Source organism: Cervus elaphus, chromosome 5 (assembly GCF_910594005.1).
Source record: "Cervus elaphus chromosome 5, mCerEla1.1, whole genome shotgun sequence".
In the NCBI taxonomy this organism is placed as follows: domain Eukaryota; kingdom Metazoa; phylum Chordata; class Mammalia; order Artiodactyla; family Cervidae; genus Cervus; species Cervus elaphus.
This window is the reverse complement of record NC_057819.1, coordinates 3,843,417-3,858,642: the sequence shown is the minus strand read 5'-3', so window position 1 is coordinate 3,858,642 and position 15,226 is coordinate 3,843,417. Positions and strand designations below refer to the sequence as shown.

The window sequence follows — 15,226 nt, the reverse complement described above, 5'->3', positions numbered from 1 at the left end:
GCCTGGTCCACCATGCAGAAGCTTCTGCAAAGTGGCATGACCAAGTGACTGTGCTAGGAGGACGGAGGGGGTCACTCAGAGGCAGGACAGGGAGCCCAGGGTGAAAGTTCACGAGGAACACAGGAGGGTGGGGGTAATTGTGAAGCAAACTCTGATTTCTTCCCCAAGTGACTATCTCTATCCAAGAGGGCAGAGGCCCCAGGCAGCCCTACGACTGCCTGCTTCGAATGGAATCTTTCAGGAGACCCACCTCTGTTCTCACTTCCGCTTTATCTTCACGCCAAAGAGAAGACAAGGCCCTCGCATCAGGCCCTCAGAGTCAGGGTCACCTGCAGCCCTGTTCCAGATGACTCAATGAGGAACTGACTGGGGGATTCCCAACCTGCCCTGGCAGGTCAGAAAGCTCCAGACCACAAGCTGAGTGGGACTGGCTCCCATCTTGCCCCCAGGGTCCAAGGGTATGTAGGCAGAGCACAAGGAGGAGTATGGATCTTCCAGGCTGCCTTGTTCTCTCACCATTAGGCCAAAGGCCTGAAGTAAACCTTAGAGGATAATTCACACTTGAATTATAAGAGCCACCATGTACCACAGAACCCTTACTTGGTGGTAGACACTGCTGGGCACTTTACCAACATCATCTCCTTAGTACTCATAACTATAACTCACATGAGGTCAGTTCCCACTCCCAACGCCACCACCTGGCCCATCTGCAGACTCAGAGAGGTCACATGGATAGAAAGTGACAAAGCCAGGGCTTGAAGCCAGTCTGCTGGTGTCCTGAACCCAGGATCTCCCAAACTTAGTTTCTCCTGTTTTGAAATCAAGACAGAAAGGGAAGCATCCTCCAAATGTGGCTGGCTAGGAAGGACCACTTCTGGACACACAGAATCCAGGGCCCAGAAGGCAGGGAGGAAGAACAAGAGTTCTCCATACTATGTTCCTGGGCTCCCTTAGCATTCAGCTGCTCCCGCCTCATCTTGCGTGAGGTGCTATGTGTGGAGGACCTGGGATAGGAAGTGTGCCATCCATTATAACAACTCAACAACAAAAACAGGACTTCAGTGGTGGTCCAGTGGCTGGAACTCCCAACCCCTGCTCCCAATGCAGGGCGCCCAGGTCTGATCCCTACTCAGGGAACTAGATCCCACATGACACAATTAAGACTCAGCACAGTCAAATAAAATTTTTTTTTTAAAGAAAGAAAGAAAAAAGCCAAGAAAAACAACTTGAGAAACCCACTAGGAGAAGTATAGACATTTGGAGCTGGGCTGAAAGTCCTAAGGCTGGGACAGGAAGAGGGAGGAGTGGCCACACAGAGGCAACCAGCTTTGGTAAGGTGGAAAATTGGAAAGGCAGAACCCTGGCTTCCAGGCACAGTTTCCTTGCTTGTTCAGCTTACGTTTCCCTGTCTGTAAACAGGGCAAAATAAAACTCACCCTCCTGAGTTCCCACTGCTCCTGTTAGGATCACTGCAAGGCAATGAGAAAGAAAGCACTGTGCAGAGCAAAGAGCTAGACAGATCAAAGCATTCTTTGATTTGACTGCACTCCCAAAGACATGAGGGCCACTGGTCTGACAAACAAAGAGAGGTCCTCTCCTAAGAGAAACACAGCATGCTGCAAGCTCTGGCCTCTGTGGGCTGTGCCCTGACCACCCCTGCACTTATGAGGTACCTGACAAAAGTGAAGACGAAAGTGAAGTCGCTCAGTCGTGTCCGATTCTTTGCGACCCCATGTACTATAGCCTAGTAGGCTCCTCCCGTCCATGGGATTTTCCAGGCAAGAGTACTGGAGTGGGTTGCCATTTCCTTCTCCAGGGGATCTTCCCAACCCAGGGGGAAAAAACTTCTCAAAGCCCTTTTCGTATACTCCAAGGGCAGCCTCAGTATGTTAGAAGCAGAAGAACTCTTCAACTTCATTCAATAAAGCTACCTTAGTTTATACGTAAGGGAAACTGAGGCTTAGAAAAATTAAGCAAATTTCTCGAGGCCACAGGGTTAGTTAGGGGCCCAGTGAAGCCTAGGACTTGGGTTTCCTGATCCCTGGTCAGCACTGTTTGTTTATACATGCTCCTAATCCAGTCACCTCATTTGATCCTCATCATCAGACCACACCTTTATCTCCTGGCCTGCTATGCTCCAGCTCTGCATCCCCAGAGCCTAGCACATGGCTGAACACGTAGCATGTGCTAGATGAAAAGCAAGGAGCATTAGTCCTATGGTCAGGTGAGAGGACATGCTTAACTCACAGACCACCAGGTGGTGGAGCCAGCCCTGGCACCTTGGTCCCTGTGTTCAGAACCCTTTCCCATACTAGCATAAATCCCCATGTCCAGCCAGAATCATCTCTGAGAAGAGCATGGTGGTGCCCGTAAGGGCTGAGGGGTTCATGTTCTCACAGGCACTGGACTTGCTTCCATTTCCCAGCTGAGGCACCAGCTCCAAGAACAAAATAAAGACTGGAGGTGGGAGGAAGTCAGCCCTCTGCTGCCAGGCTGCCTCCTCTTGATCAGCTTTTATTGTTGTTTAGTTGCCAAGCTGTGTCGGACTCTTTGTGACCCTATAGACTACAGCGTACAAGGTTCCTCTGTCCATGGGATTTCCCAGGCAAGAATACTGGAGTGGATTGTCATTTCCCTCTCCAGGGGATGTTTCTGACACAGGGATCGAACTAGCATCTCCTGCACTGGCAGGCGGATTCTTTACCACTGAACCAGGTAAGAAACCCTCGAAACCCCCGATGAGCTTATGCTGTGCCTAAGAGCCTTATAAACATGCCCCCCCCACCCCCGGCCAAGCTACACGCTGCCCTAAGGGAGGTTTTCCATGCCCTCAGGGCTTCCTCCTCTCTGCATAGAGAGGTGGCTAGCTCTTCTGACAGCCTTCCTTGCCATCCAATAGGTCTACCAGGAGAGACCACAAAGCTCAGTTCCACTCACCCACCCCTTCCCAACCAGGCCAGCTAATCCGCTCTCTTACTGGAGAGATACAAAGAACCCCTTGATGGGCCCTGAGCGTGCCAGCCATGCCAGGCACCTTGGGGATCCCAGCGCTGTGACAAAGCAGTCAGCAGCAGCCCACTGTCTGCTTCAAAGGAAGGTTGCAGATGGCCTTCCTTCCCTGTAGTCAGAGGCCCTGGGATGGTGAGGGCCACTTCAGCTTAGCCAAAGCCTTTGTAAGTCCCTATAGGTCCACACAGCTGATCAGGTACCATGCCCTACTTGCTGACTCTTCATCCTCTCGGCTCCAGAACCTTCCAGACCTCTCTGCAGCCCTTCTGGGCTGTCCCAAACTTTCCCAACTGCTCTCACTGCCTGTGGTCCAGCTCCTCTTCATACCATCTTCCATGCCTGCACCAGACTGACCTTAATGAAACACAGGAGGCCTCAGTCTGACACTCACGGCCAGTGACCTCTGCCCAACCCACTTCCCTCCCTCCCTATGCTTCACCTCATCCTCCCACCTCCCGCTCTTCCTGTCGCCTCTTGGCACACATTTCTCAAACAGCTGGCTTTTCTTCACACACTTCCCCTCTCATATCGCGGATTGCCCTTCCTTGCTCCTTCTGAAGCCTGAATCAAATGCCACTTCTTCTTTCTGAGCTCCAATGGGTGGAGCTGGCTGCTTCTTCCTATATATCCCCATATTACCCACAGGCTTCCTGCCCTGGGTGTGGGGGCCTCAGGGATGGTGAGCACCTGGCACCCTACCTGCTACACCTTAGCAAGGCTTAGTCACTGGATTCGGTGTCAAGAAACAGGTTCCAGTCCCAGTTCTGCCATTTACCAGCTGGCAAACCTTGAGTGCCTTCTTCTCAGAACGTCAGTGTACTCATCTGCAAAATGGGATAACCACGCTTCTCAGGGGAAAGTGAGGGTTCATCATGGGTTGGTGTTCACTCCTGCTCACAGGGGATGGATCTCACTGATGCTCATCATCACAGCCAGAGATGGAAAGTAGAAAATGAAAAGACAGGACGCACCAGGTACTCCAATCTCTATGAGGAGGCAGAACATTCACTGAGCACCTACAGTGTTGTCAGGCTCTTTGCAAGCATCAGTTCTTTTAACCCCCACAACAATCCTGCAAAGTCAGTGTTATCATAACTCTTTCACAGTGAAAAACTGAGGCTCAGAAGAGTGAAGCAGTATGTCCAAGGTCACACAAACATCTGGGCTCAAAGCCTTAGGTGTGAGGGCGAACAGAGCACCTTCTTTCCCCTCCCTCAGTGTAAACAGACTGGGAGGCTGGACCGGAGCCAGGCCTGACTGGCCCCCCGAAGGTCCTGTTTCAAACCTAGATGCTGGGAATACAAAACATCAAGCAGGTCCCACTGCTTTATCTCTTTCCCACAGCTTAGAGTTTCCTAGCAGGCGGCACACAGTCACCTTCCCAGGGCAGCAGCTGGTGATCTGGCCCCCTCCTTCACCAAGTCAAGTCTTATCTGAGGTCCTAGAACACCCACAGGGCTACCAAACCGGATTTTCCTTTGAAGCTGGAGGAAGAGGAGGAGGAGAGAAAATGAAGGACATGTGCCCCGAGTCATAGACCGGGGCCCCACATGTGCAGTAGTCTCTTTCCAGATGGGCCACCCAGGGACCACTCCACATCCAGCTCTAGGCTCTCCTGGGAACTGTAACAGCTCAAGAAAAGAGGATGTCCTGAATTTACAAACTAGAGAAGGTGGTGGAAAAGCAGGGAGGCAGGACCTAGCCTGTCAGGAGGGCCCTGGCCCAACAGTAAGTGGCAGAGACCAAACTATAGGCATGTCAACGGAGCCAGTTACATGATTTCCAAAGTCACAGTTGACTAGGAATAGTGGAGGGCCCAGGGGACAGGGGAACCGAATCAGCAAAAGACAAACTGCTGTTCCAGATGTTTCTCCCTGGGCCCAGTTCAGATCCATTTCTCCCCGAACAGGAAGCCAACACCCACGGGATCCCAGACAGCACAGCTCCTCACCTCATCTGGCCTGCAGCACTGAGCACTGAAGCTGGGTGGGAAACTCCAGTTTCAAGACCAGTCTTGGCAATCACATAGGAAAAGGAGGGGGAGGGCAGGGACCCGCCCCCCTCAGGCCATCTTCCTCAGGCCAGAGACCTGGTATCCACTGGTATCCTTCTGTCCTTTCTTGACCAACTCCAAAGGGACACCCTCCCCACAAACAGGTCTGCTCCTCCTGTTCCCAAAGTCCTCTGGCCACCCGTCCCTGAGGAAGACCCTTCTTTCTTCTCCGGTCCATTTTGGGCTCCAACAGCTAGCTCAGCTGCGAGCCAAGCTGAAGGAGCCAATGCTCTCAGCACTTGGTCTGCACTCACACCACCACAGGGCCCTTCACTGGCTGGCTGCTTTCTTGCCTCTCCCCATCACTGGCTACTGCTCCATAGCAGGCAGGGACCATCTCAGACCCCACAAAGGTTCCCTGCAGAGCAGACTCAAAAGATAGACAAGGTGAAGTAAAGAGAGCCTAGGGCTGGGAATCAGGAGTTCTGGGTTTACTTCCTGGCTTTGCTCCCAAGTGACTGAACAGGTGAGGTTAATCATTTCCTTCAGGCCTCAGTTTACCTATCCATAGGAAGATGGCCATCTATAACGTGGCTCTCACCTTCCTGACTTGAAATGTGTGTCAGAAAATGTTAACCGATCACTTACTTCTCTGCAGGCCTGAGAACAAAGTGAATAAGCCTGGTCCCAGGGAATTCCCTGGTGGTCCAGTGGTTAGGACTCTGGGCTTTCACTGCCAAACTGCCAAGGGTCTGTGTTCAATCCCTGGTCAATCCCAACTCAAGATCCCACAGCCAAATAAAAAACTGCAGCCAAATAAAAAAGGCCTGGTCCTAGTTCTGAAGCTCATCAGTCTAATGAAGTGTAACAAAGTGGTAATGACAACACAGTCTTATCCTTGCTGGACCATCCCTGTGGACCTCCCACACTGCTGAGGGAGTCAAAAGTACTGAGCTAAGCCAGGGAAGGTAAGGGCACACAGGTTCCTGTTAGGGATCTTGAGTTCTGTCCAGGACTCAGTTTACTGCTGGGGCCACCAGGCCATATTAATGGGTGGTAAAGGCAATGGAAACTGTCCTGACTTGGGAGTCAGAAACTGTGGTTTCAAGACCTGGTTCTGCCACTAGTGTACTGTGTAAGCTTAAGCAAGTTCTTCTCTTCTCTGTGACCTCAGTTTCCTCATCGTATAAGAAGTTAGGGTTACACTGGTCAAATTCTTAAGATCCCTTCTATGGGAGGGATATAAGTCTATGATTTTATGATCTACTCACAACAGGCACCAAGCAGTCACCTGAGGAGGTAGCTTCTGATCTACTTTCTTCCCCTACCCCACTAGCCCCTGGCAATTGCCAAAACTGTCTTAAGACAACCTTTGGCCCAGGATGGCTGAGACAGACCTTTAATCCAGAGCCAGAGTCCTAGCCATCTCCACTGCAGCCATCAGGGCTAATGTTTCACTTCTCTGGGCTAGCACATGGACTCTTAGCCTTCAACCACGAGACTGGGTTCAGGGCGGTCACTCTGAAACTTCCCATAACTTCCTCTCTTATGGCCTTGGGCAGGGACTTACTTTTGGCTATTTTTTTTGAACCACAATATTGACTCTACAGGGAACATCCAAGTTTTCAGACACCAGAGATTTTAGGGTGGCCAACAGGGTTAAGAAAGTGAAGCAGAGAGAGAGGAAGAGACCTGGAATCCCACCTCAGCCCCAGCCCTATAGACACCAATGATGCAGAGGGAGTCTTGCAAAGTTCGGGTTTGCGGTTGGAGGGTGGGAAAGACAGATGTCTGGCTGCTTGGTTGGGGACTACAGCCAAAGGGAGGTGCTCCCACTGGGGCCTCTCTCTGTTCACAAATACCAGAGGTATGCCCTCATTTTCTCCTCAATTTTCAGACCCTTAGAAGGCAAAGAAAGGAAACTAACATTTTCCTGGGCCACTACTTGCACCAGGCACTGTGCTAGGCACCTTTGAATACTTAATCTCTATAGTAATCTTGGGAATAGGTGTTACTGTTGCCCTTTACAGTGAGTAAACAGGCTCAGAGATTCAAGCTCTTGCCCAAGGTCACACAGCCAGGAAGTGTGATTTCTTCCTAAATCTGGCCTTTTCCCACTATTTCACACTGCTTTGTACCCTGAGATCTAGTTAACTTCCTGATAAGCATGTAGTAGGATTCTTTTTTTAAGTAGGAGTTTTTATCTCCCAGAATTCACCAGCAAATCTGAACTCTTCCTTCCAAGCACCCACAAATGCAACTGGTAACTCCTTTCCCACTTTTCTAGACCTCATCCCTCCCAGGACCGTAATCTGGTATTTGCTCTTCAATTCAAAAATATACCCTAAGTCCTCTTTGGGTTCTCACAAGCTATTCCCTGGGTAACTGTGACAAAGCTTCAAGTCAGAGTGAAGGATCAAAATAAGGGGTGTTCTCTGAGTTCTGGACTAGACTAGGCTTGGCTTGCTCTAAGCAAGTGGGAAGAGGCTGGAGGAGACAGATCCAGTGGGTAAAAGAGAACTCTCCTTAGGGGAGGGGCCTGCATTTCTCTCCAACTTTCCAAAGAAGGAGGCCTGGTGAATATGAGGCTTTGGGATTGTGGAAAATCCCAGAAGTGAACTTTATGGGGTTGCTTGTGTGGGGTGGGGATCTTACAGACGGTCAAGGCTCTTCCATAAGTCATAAGAGAGGCTGAAGAAGCCTTAGACGATCACAGCTGGTCAGAGAAGGGGAGGAAGGACTCTCTAGAATAGGGTCATGGCTGAGTCCTGTAGGCTTTCCCAGGTGATTGTGTGGCACTCTCTATTGAAGGGGAGGTACATCTCAAGGGAGGCTTGTAAGTTCCGTGCAGAACACTGGTCTCAAGTGACAGGACAGCTGGGATGTGAGTGGGCTATGGAGTCCATCTTTCCTAGAGGGATCACCAATCCATACATATGATCCCTGTGAGGACTGGGGGCAGAATGTGGCTGCTCAGCTCACCCAGCTTGGAGGGAAGGTGCTGCTCCACCGCCTCACATTGCTCTGCCTGCCAGCTGGGGGCCCCGGGGTGGGGGGATCTAGGTGTCCTACAAGTGGGGACCCTGCTGTCTCCTTGCCTGCCCCCTAGTCTGCATTTGGAGAGGAAGCACCGACAGTCTGTCCTAGAGGTGAGGTACCATCCCCCTGTGGGTACTGGGAAGGGGCAGTGCCTGCCCACCTGTTGCTGGTGACAGGGAGAAACCTGCCTCTGAGGGGGAGGGGGGCACTCTCTGTCCCTTCCATGAGGGGAAGTGACTGTCTATCCCAAGGTAGGAGGGAGGTGACCAATGTCAGTCTATCTAGAGGTCCCTGTGCCTTGAGATGAGGGTCAGTCTGTGCCCGAGCGCGGTGGGGGCAGGGCAGCCCGTCCCTCTGAAGCCTAAGGTGTCCCCCGATGTGGCGGTGGTGGGTGCTGAGACAAGGACGTCAGGGGGTCTTGCAGGGGGCGGGATACGGAGAATACCGCGCTGTTGGGGGAGGGGAGACCACCTGTGAGCCTGGGAGCTGGCCGAGCCAACCAGCCCTAAGGCGAGGGTGGCAGCGCTGGGGTTGGGAAAGGTATCAGTCGACCTGTGAGCTCAGGTGAGGAGAGCACTCGAGGCCCTTCCTAGGGGCGGGTCAGTCCGCCGGGGGTGGGGGGGAGGTGCGGGTGGGGCAAAGGAGATAAGAGATTGTTGTTCCTGGTTGGAAGGGAGACCTGTCTGTCCTTCCTGAGAGCGGCTGTCAGCGTCGAGGCACCGCCGCGGGTCCTGCCCCGGCCCCTGATCCCCTGGCTCCGAGCCCCGGCGATACTCACGCGCCCTCTGCGCCCTGCGAGCCCACGATGAAGCCGAACTTGTCGATGCGGCGCTCGGCGAAGCCGTTGGTCTCTGAGTCGGAGCCCAGAGAGCTAAGCTCGTCGGTGGCTGCGGCGTCGGGGCCCGGGGCCAAGCTCTCCCGGGTCCCCGACAGGCTCCCCTCAGCTGCGGGCGCGCGCGGCCCATTCTCTTCTAGGCTCTTCGCCATCCTGGCCGCGCCCGCCGCCTCAGCTTCAGCGGCCACCTCAGCCGCCTCAGCCACCCGACCTCCGCCGACGCCGCCGACGCCCCGCCCACGCGCCGCGCCCATTGGTCGCCGCAAGGCCGGGGGCGGGGCCCTAGGACTTCCCCGGCGCTTCCTCCCCGCAATGCCCAATGGGTGCCGCGGACCCCAGGGCCCGCCCACCTCCCCCAGGCTGGCGCCAACAGGCCCGACGTGAGGGGGCGGGGCAGCCGTCACCCGAATCCCTCCCCCCGAGCTGCCAATCACAGAGAGCTCACCTGAAAGAGCTTTAGGGCTTTTCCGGATTAGCCTCGGCCTGGAGTATACCTGCAGCACCGCGCAGGCAGAGACCGAGGGCGCCCTCTGGGAACACTCGCCCTCTCCTCGCGAGACCTTAAAGACGTGGGTGAGGATTGTTCTCCCATTCATTTATGAGTAGCTCTGAGGAGACTCGAGATGGGTTCGGGGACTCATCCAGGGACATGGCAGCTTGAAGAGGTAGGCTGAGATGGAAATTCAGCAGCCTTTTCCTTCCCCTGCTCACTGCTTCTGGGGCCTATTAGGGAGACCTAATTAATAAGAATAATGACCAGCGACTATTGAGCCACTCACTGCCCTGAACGAATTCTACCTACTTATTTTTCCAAGAGCCTTATTGAGATACCATAAAAATCGCCCATTTAAAGTATATAATTGTGTTTTAAGAATATTTGTATTGTTGTGCAGCCATCACTGTAACCTAATTTTAGAACGTTTTCATCACTCCAAAAAGAAATTCATTCCTATCCTTACCAGTCACTCCCCATCCTTCCTCCCCCAGTCCCTGGCAACCACTAATCTGTCTCCATAGTTTTGCTTTTTCTGGACCTTTCATATAAATGGAATCATACATGTGGCCTTGTGTCTGGTTTCTTTCACCTCAGATGTTTTCAAGGTTCATCCATTTTCATTTCTCTTGGGTAGATAGCTAGGAGTGGGAATTGCTGGGTCTTTAACCATTTGAGGAACTGGCAAGCTGTTTTCCAAATTGGTCACACCATCTCTTGCAATCTTTTAGCAAGGAGGTAGATACTATTTTTGGGTTTCGCTGGTGGCTCAGTGGTAAAGAATTTACCTGCAAATGCAGGAGACTCGAGTTCAATCCCTGGGTCTCGAAAATTCCCTGGAGAAGTAAATGGCAACCTGCTCCAGTATTCCTGCCTGGGAAAGTCCATGGACGGGCTACAGTCCATGATGTCACAAAAGAGTCCAACATGACTTAGTGACTAAACAACAGAGACTATTTAGTCCCATTTTATTTTATTTATTTTTTATTTAGTCCCATTTTACAATTAAAGAAACTGAGGTGCAGGGAAGTGATGTCAGCTTCCTGAAGTCTCAGAACTAACTTGTGGCAGAGCCAAGATTTGAATCCAGTTCTTACCAACAGCATTCTTGGCAACAGGTATTCTTGCCTGGAGAATCCCATGGACAGAGGAGCCTGGCAGGCCAGAGTCCATGGGATCGCAAAGAGTCGGACATGACTGAGTGACTAACACTACTAGCACTACTACTTACCAACAGCTTCTATTAGGAAGCACAGGCTAATAGTATTTATATAGACTTAGCTCCTGGCAGCCAACTTCTGACCCAGGGATTATCAACTCGTAGAATTGTAATGGTAACTCCTCACCTCAGTCCAGTACTTCATGGCTCATAAGTCACAACCATATTGTCATTTGACACTCCCCTGCAGACCTATTGGGAGACAGGCTTAGAGAGGAGAAGAGACCAGAAGACCCAAGCCTGAGCTGCAGAGCCTGGGACAGGCTGCTAAGGGGCCCAAAGCAGCCCCAAGAAGGGCGGTCTTAAGCCGTGAGTGACTTCACCAGCCGTTTCCTTAATGCCATGTGGCTCAGACACTCTTGAAGACTTCACTGTGCAGTCTTGACATTCCATAGGCTTCTGATTTTCCATAAACAGGGCAATAACAGACACAGGGGTGAGCATGTGCTATTTGGTCTTAAATTCTCAGTCTGGGAGGATGTGTTCCACCTCTCTAGCAGATCCAGAGTGGTGGGCTCTTAGTCCCAGCTCCCAGGAAGGGCAGAGTACACCTGGCCAGAGGATGAGGGCCTATCCCAAGGAAGGAAGAGAGAGTCACATGCCTGGATCAGATGTGAAGCCCAGGTCTGGCAAAGTATCCACAGCCCTTTGACTGCAATTCTGGTTCAACACACATATCCCAAACACGTTCACCTCTATGAGGCACCTGTACAGTGATGTTCACTCCAGGGGTTTTTGGGGTGGGGGTGGGGGTGGGCAGGTTAGAAGCATCCAGTGTCCCTCCTTAGGAGACTGGATAGATGTTTATCTTGAGTTAAGGCCTTGAGGCTCCAGCTTCTAATTTTCTTACATAAGACCATCCAGGGGGAGTTCCCTGGTGTCCCAGTGGTTATGATGGCACTTTCATTGCCGAGGGCACAGGGAACTGGGATCCCACAAGCCACATGGGATGGAAAAAAAAAAAAAGACAACCCTTGGTTTGAATCTCTGCTGTCACTGTGTGACATTGAGCAAATCACTTCTCTCTGAGCCCATGTCCTTACCTGTAAAATGTAAATAAATGAAAAAATGTCTCCTTGGAGTTGTTGCCTTGAGATTTTTAGTATGATAGTATGTGGTAAGCATCTGGCACATGGAAATACCCAGTCAATGGGAGCCAGGAGTGGCAGCATCTGTAGTTTGCCAAACACTTGCAAATTCATTATTGTCTTGAGTGTCTCCCACCATAGTCTGTGGCTGTAGCAGGGGAGTTTTCCTAATTTTTGGCTTGGGAGACTTCACTTCATGGCTGTGCCCCTCAGTAACTGGATATTCTCATGCAAAATTGCTTAGCTTGGGACTTGGCTGGTGGTCCAATGGCTAAGACTGAAATTCCACTGCAGGGGGTGGGTGGGTTCGATCCCTGTTCAGGGAACTAAGATCCCACATGCCCTGTGTTGTGGCCAGAATTTAAAAAAAAAAAATTGCTTAGCTTCTCAGATCCTGTTTCCTCTTCTAAAAAATAGGAATGTCAGTAATTACTTGGTGAAGAGTTGGTGGACTATCTCCGAAGCCTTCAGCATACAGTAGGTACTAAATAAATGTTACAGTTCTTCACTTCCGGCTCCAGAGCTCTTTAACTTATCTCATGTTACTCTAGTAACTCTGGGGGAGGGGTGGACAGAAGTGGAGGCGGAAGGAAATGAGGAAGGCTCTCTGCAGTGCTCTGGGAGAACAGTATACAGCAAGCAGGGCAGCAAGCACAAAGGCCCTGAAGAGGAAGCAGGTTCAGAAGATGGTGTAGTTGAGTGGAGTAAGAAAGCAGAAATGAATGAATGGATGGTCCAAAGGAATGCCCTGCACAATCACGTGGTTCACTGGAGCACAAAATAAGAGGCCTTTGGCAACACTGTGAAACACCCTGGTAGACCAGCTGCTGTATTCTTTAAAGGATGAGAGATGCATGGCCAGACCTACAGGAATGTGTTGAAAACCTGTGTGTCTCATCTTCCTGGCATCATAAGTAGGAGTGTATGAGGCCCTGACACAGGCCTCTGGTCAGCACCATCCTGGATCCTGGAAAATGCTCAGGAAATGTCAGTGTTCGCCAGGAGCAAACAGATGTCCAGATATCATAGTCTTTATGAGAGCAGAGCTGACGTTCATAAAGTAGATAGCTGGTGCCCAGGAGCCTGTGAAGAGTAAACAAACTATAAAGCTTCTTTATCCCTTCGGTTCAGTTCAGTTGCTCAGTCGTGCCGACTCTTTGCAACCCATGGACTGCAGCACACCAGGTTTCTCTGTCCATCACTAACTCTGGGAGCTTACTCAAACTCACGTCCATAGAGTTGGTGATGCCATCCAATGATTTCATCCTCTGTTGTCCCCTTCTCCTCCTGCCTTTGATCTTTCCCAGCATCAGGGTCTTTTCCAATGAGTCAGTTCTTTGCATCAGGTGGTCAAACTATTGGGAGTTTCAGCTTCAGCATCAGTCCTTCCAATGAATATTCAGGACTGATTTCCTGGTTGTATGGACTGGTTGGATCTCCTTGCTGTCCAAGGGACTCTCAAGAGTCTTCTCCAACACCACAGTTCAAAACATCAATTCTTCAGCACTCAGCTTTCTTTATAGTCCAACTTTCACATCCATACATGACTACTGGAAAAACCATAGCTTTTTAGTTAATAAAGTCTCTCACCATTTCCATTGTTTCCTCATCTATTTGCCATGAAGTGATGGGACTGGATGCCATGGTCTTAGTTTTCTGAATGTTGAGTTTTAAGCCAACTTTTTCACTCTCCTCTTTCACTTTCATCAAGAGGCTCTTTATCCCTACACTGAGGATAATAGTTAAGACTGTTTTGGCAGACAACACAAATGGGGTTAGCCCAAAACTGCAGTTAGTAGGTCCCACAGCTTAAAAACATTCACTTTTTTGTATGTAAGCTGCAGGAGCAGTTTGATACAGAGGTTGTCACCAAGAATGACAGCCTTGTTGCCCCCTTTTCTCTTTGTCCTCCTTCCTGTAGTCACTTCATCCTCAAGCTAGAACTCCTCATGGTAGCAGCTCCAGGCTCACATGCTTCCTCCATCCATCCATCCAGTGGATGACTCTTCTGGTAGCTTCTGTTCAATGGTGGGAAAGGAGTACGACAAGGCTATATATTGTCACTCTGCTTATTTAACTTATATGCAGAGAACATCATGAGAAATGCCAGGTTGGATGAAGCACAAGCTGGAATCAAGGTTGCCGGGAGAAATATCAATAACCTCAGATATACAGATGACACCACCCTTATGGCAGAAAGCAAAGAGGAACTAAAGAGCCTCTTAATGAAAGTGAAAGAGGAGAATGAAAAAGCTAGCTTAAAACTCAACATTCAAAAAACTAAGATCATGGCATCCGGTCCCAACACTTCAGGGCAAATAGATGGGGAAACAATGGAAATAGTGAGACTTTATTTTCTTGGACTCCAAAATCACTGTAGATGGTGACTGCAGCCATGAAATTAAGACCCTTGTTCCCTGGAAGAAAAACTGTGACCAACCCAGACAGCATATTAAAAAGCAGATATATTATTTTGCCAATAAAGGTCCGTCTAGTCAAAGACATGGTTTTTCCAGTAGTCATGTATGGATGTGAGGGTTGGACCATAAAGAAGGCTGAGCAATGAAGAACTGATGCTTTTGCGCTGTGGTGTTGGAGAAGACTCTTGAGTCCCTTGGACTGCAAGATCAAACCAGTCAACCCTAAAGGAAATCAGTCCTGAATATTCATTGGAAGGACTGATGCTGAAGCAGAAGCCCTTGGCCACCTGATGTGAAGGAACTGACTCCTTAGAAAAGACCCTGATGCTGGGAAAGATTGAAGGCAGGAGAAGGGGACGACAGAGGATGAGATGGTTGGATGGCATCACCGACTCAGTGGACGAGTTTGAGCAAGCTCCAGGAGCTGGTGATGGATAGGGAAGCCTGGCATACTGCAGTCCAGGGGGTTGCAGAGTCGGACACAACTGAGCAACTGAACTGACTGCTCAGTGTTGAGAAGGCTGTATTCCTTCACTCTGTACTAGGACACAGGTCTATATCTGATTTAATCATCACCACAGCTCAGAGGTAGGGAACACCAACTTGTTTAGTTGACTCCAGCTTAAGACAACAATAGTACCTTCTCTTTTCCAATGCTGCAGTCCATGGGGTCGCAGAGTCAGACACAACTGAGTGACTGAACTGAACTGAACTGAGTACCTTCTCTGTACTATGATAAGGAATAAGAGTGTATCCTGTCCTGCATCATGGATTGTATGACTCGGGTACCAGAATTGTTCACTTACATGTATTTTAAAAATAAAGCAACATACACAGTTAAGATCAAATCCCCAAATCAGACAAGTTAATAATCTTAAGAACTTACATTTCACTTTTAAAGAAGCAAACTTCTAAAATCTTACATACTAATTCGTGGACTTTTAAATAAGCTATATTACACTCACCCGCGGACGGCCACCCAGACACACGCACCGTGCACACGAGCGGGCGGCGGGCCCGAGAAAAAAGGGGAAAAAAAAAAAAGAAAGCTATATTGTATTTTTTTGCCTTTTTGATTTCTGCATTATAGGAATAAATGAAATAATACCTATAAGGATGGCTGTAATTAC

The 15,226-nt window shown here is 50.1% G+C and overlaps 1 protein-coding gene across 2 annotated transcripts in view; it reads right to left on the bottom strand.

Moving 5' to 3' along the window:
- TBC1D10A (TBC1 domain family member 10A) overlaps positions 1-9,105 on the bottom strand; it is a 28,971-nt gene extending 19,866 nt beyond the window's left edge. For both annotated transcript variants that reach the window (XM_043901360.1, XM_043901361.1), the window contains exon 1: positions 8,820-9,105. In XM_043901360.1, the coding sequence (XP_043757295.1) occupies positions 8,820-9,028 (209 nt within the window). In that variant the 5' untranslated portion in view covers positions 9,029-9,105. The remainder of the gene's footprint in view (positions 1-8,819) is intronic.
- Positions 9,106-15,226: the final 6,121 nt, after the last annotated feature.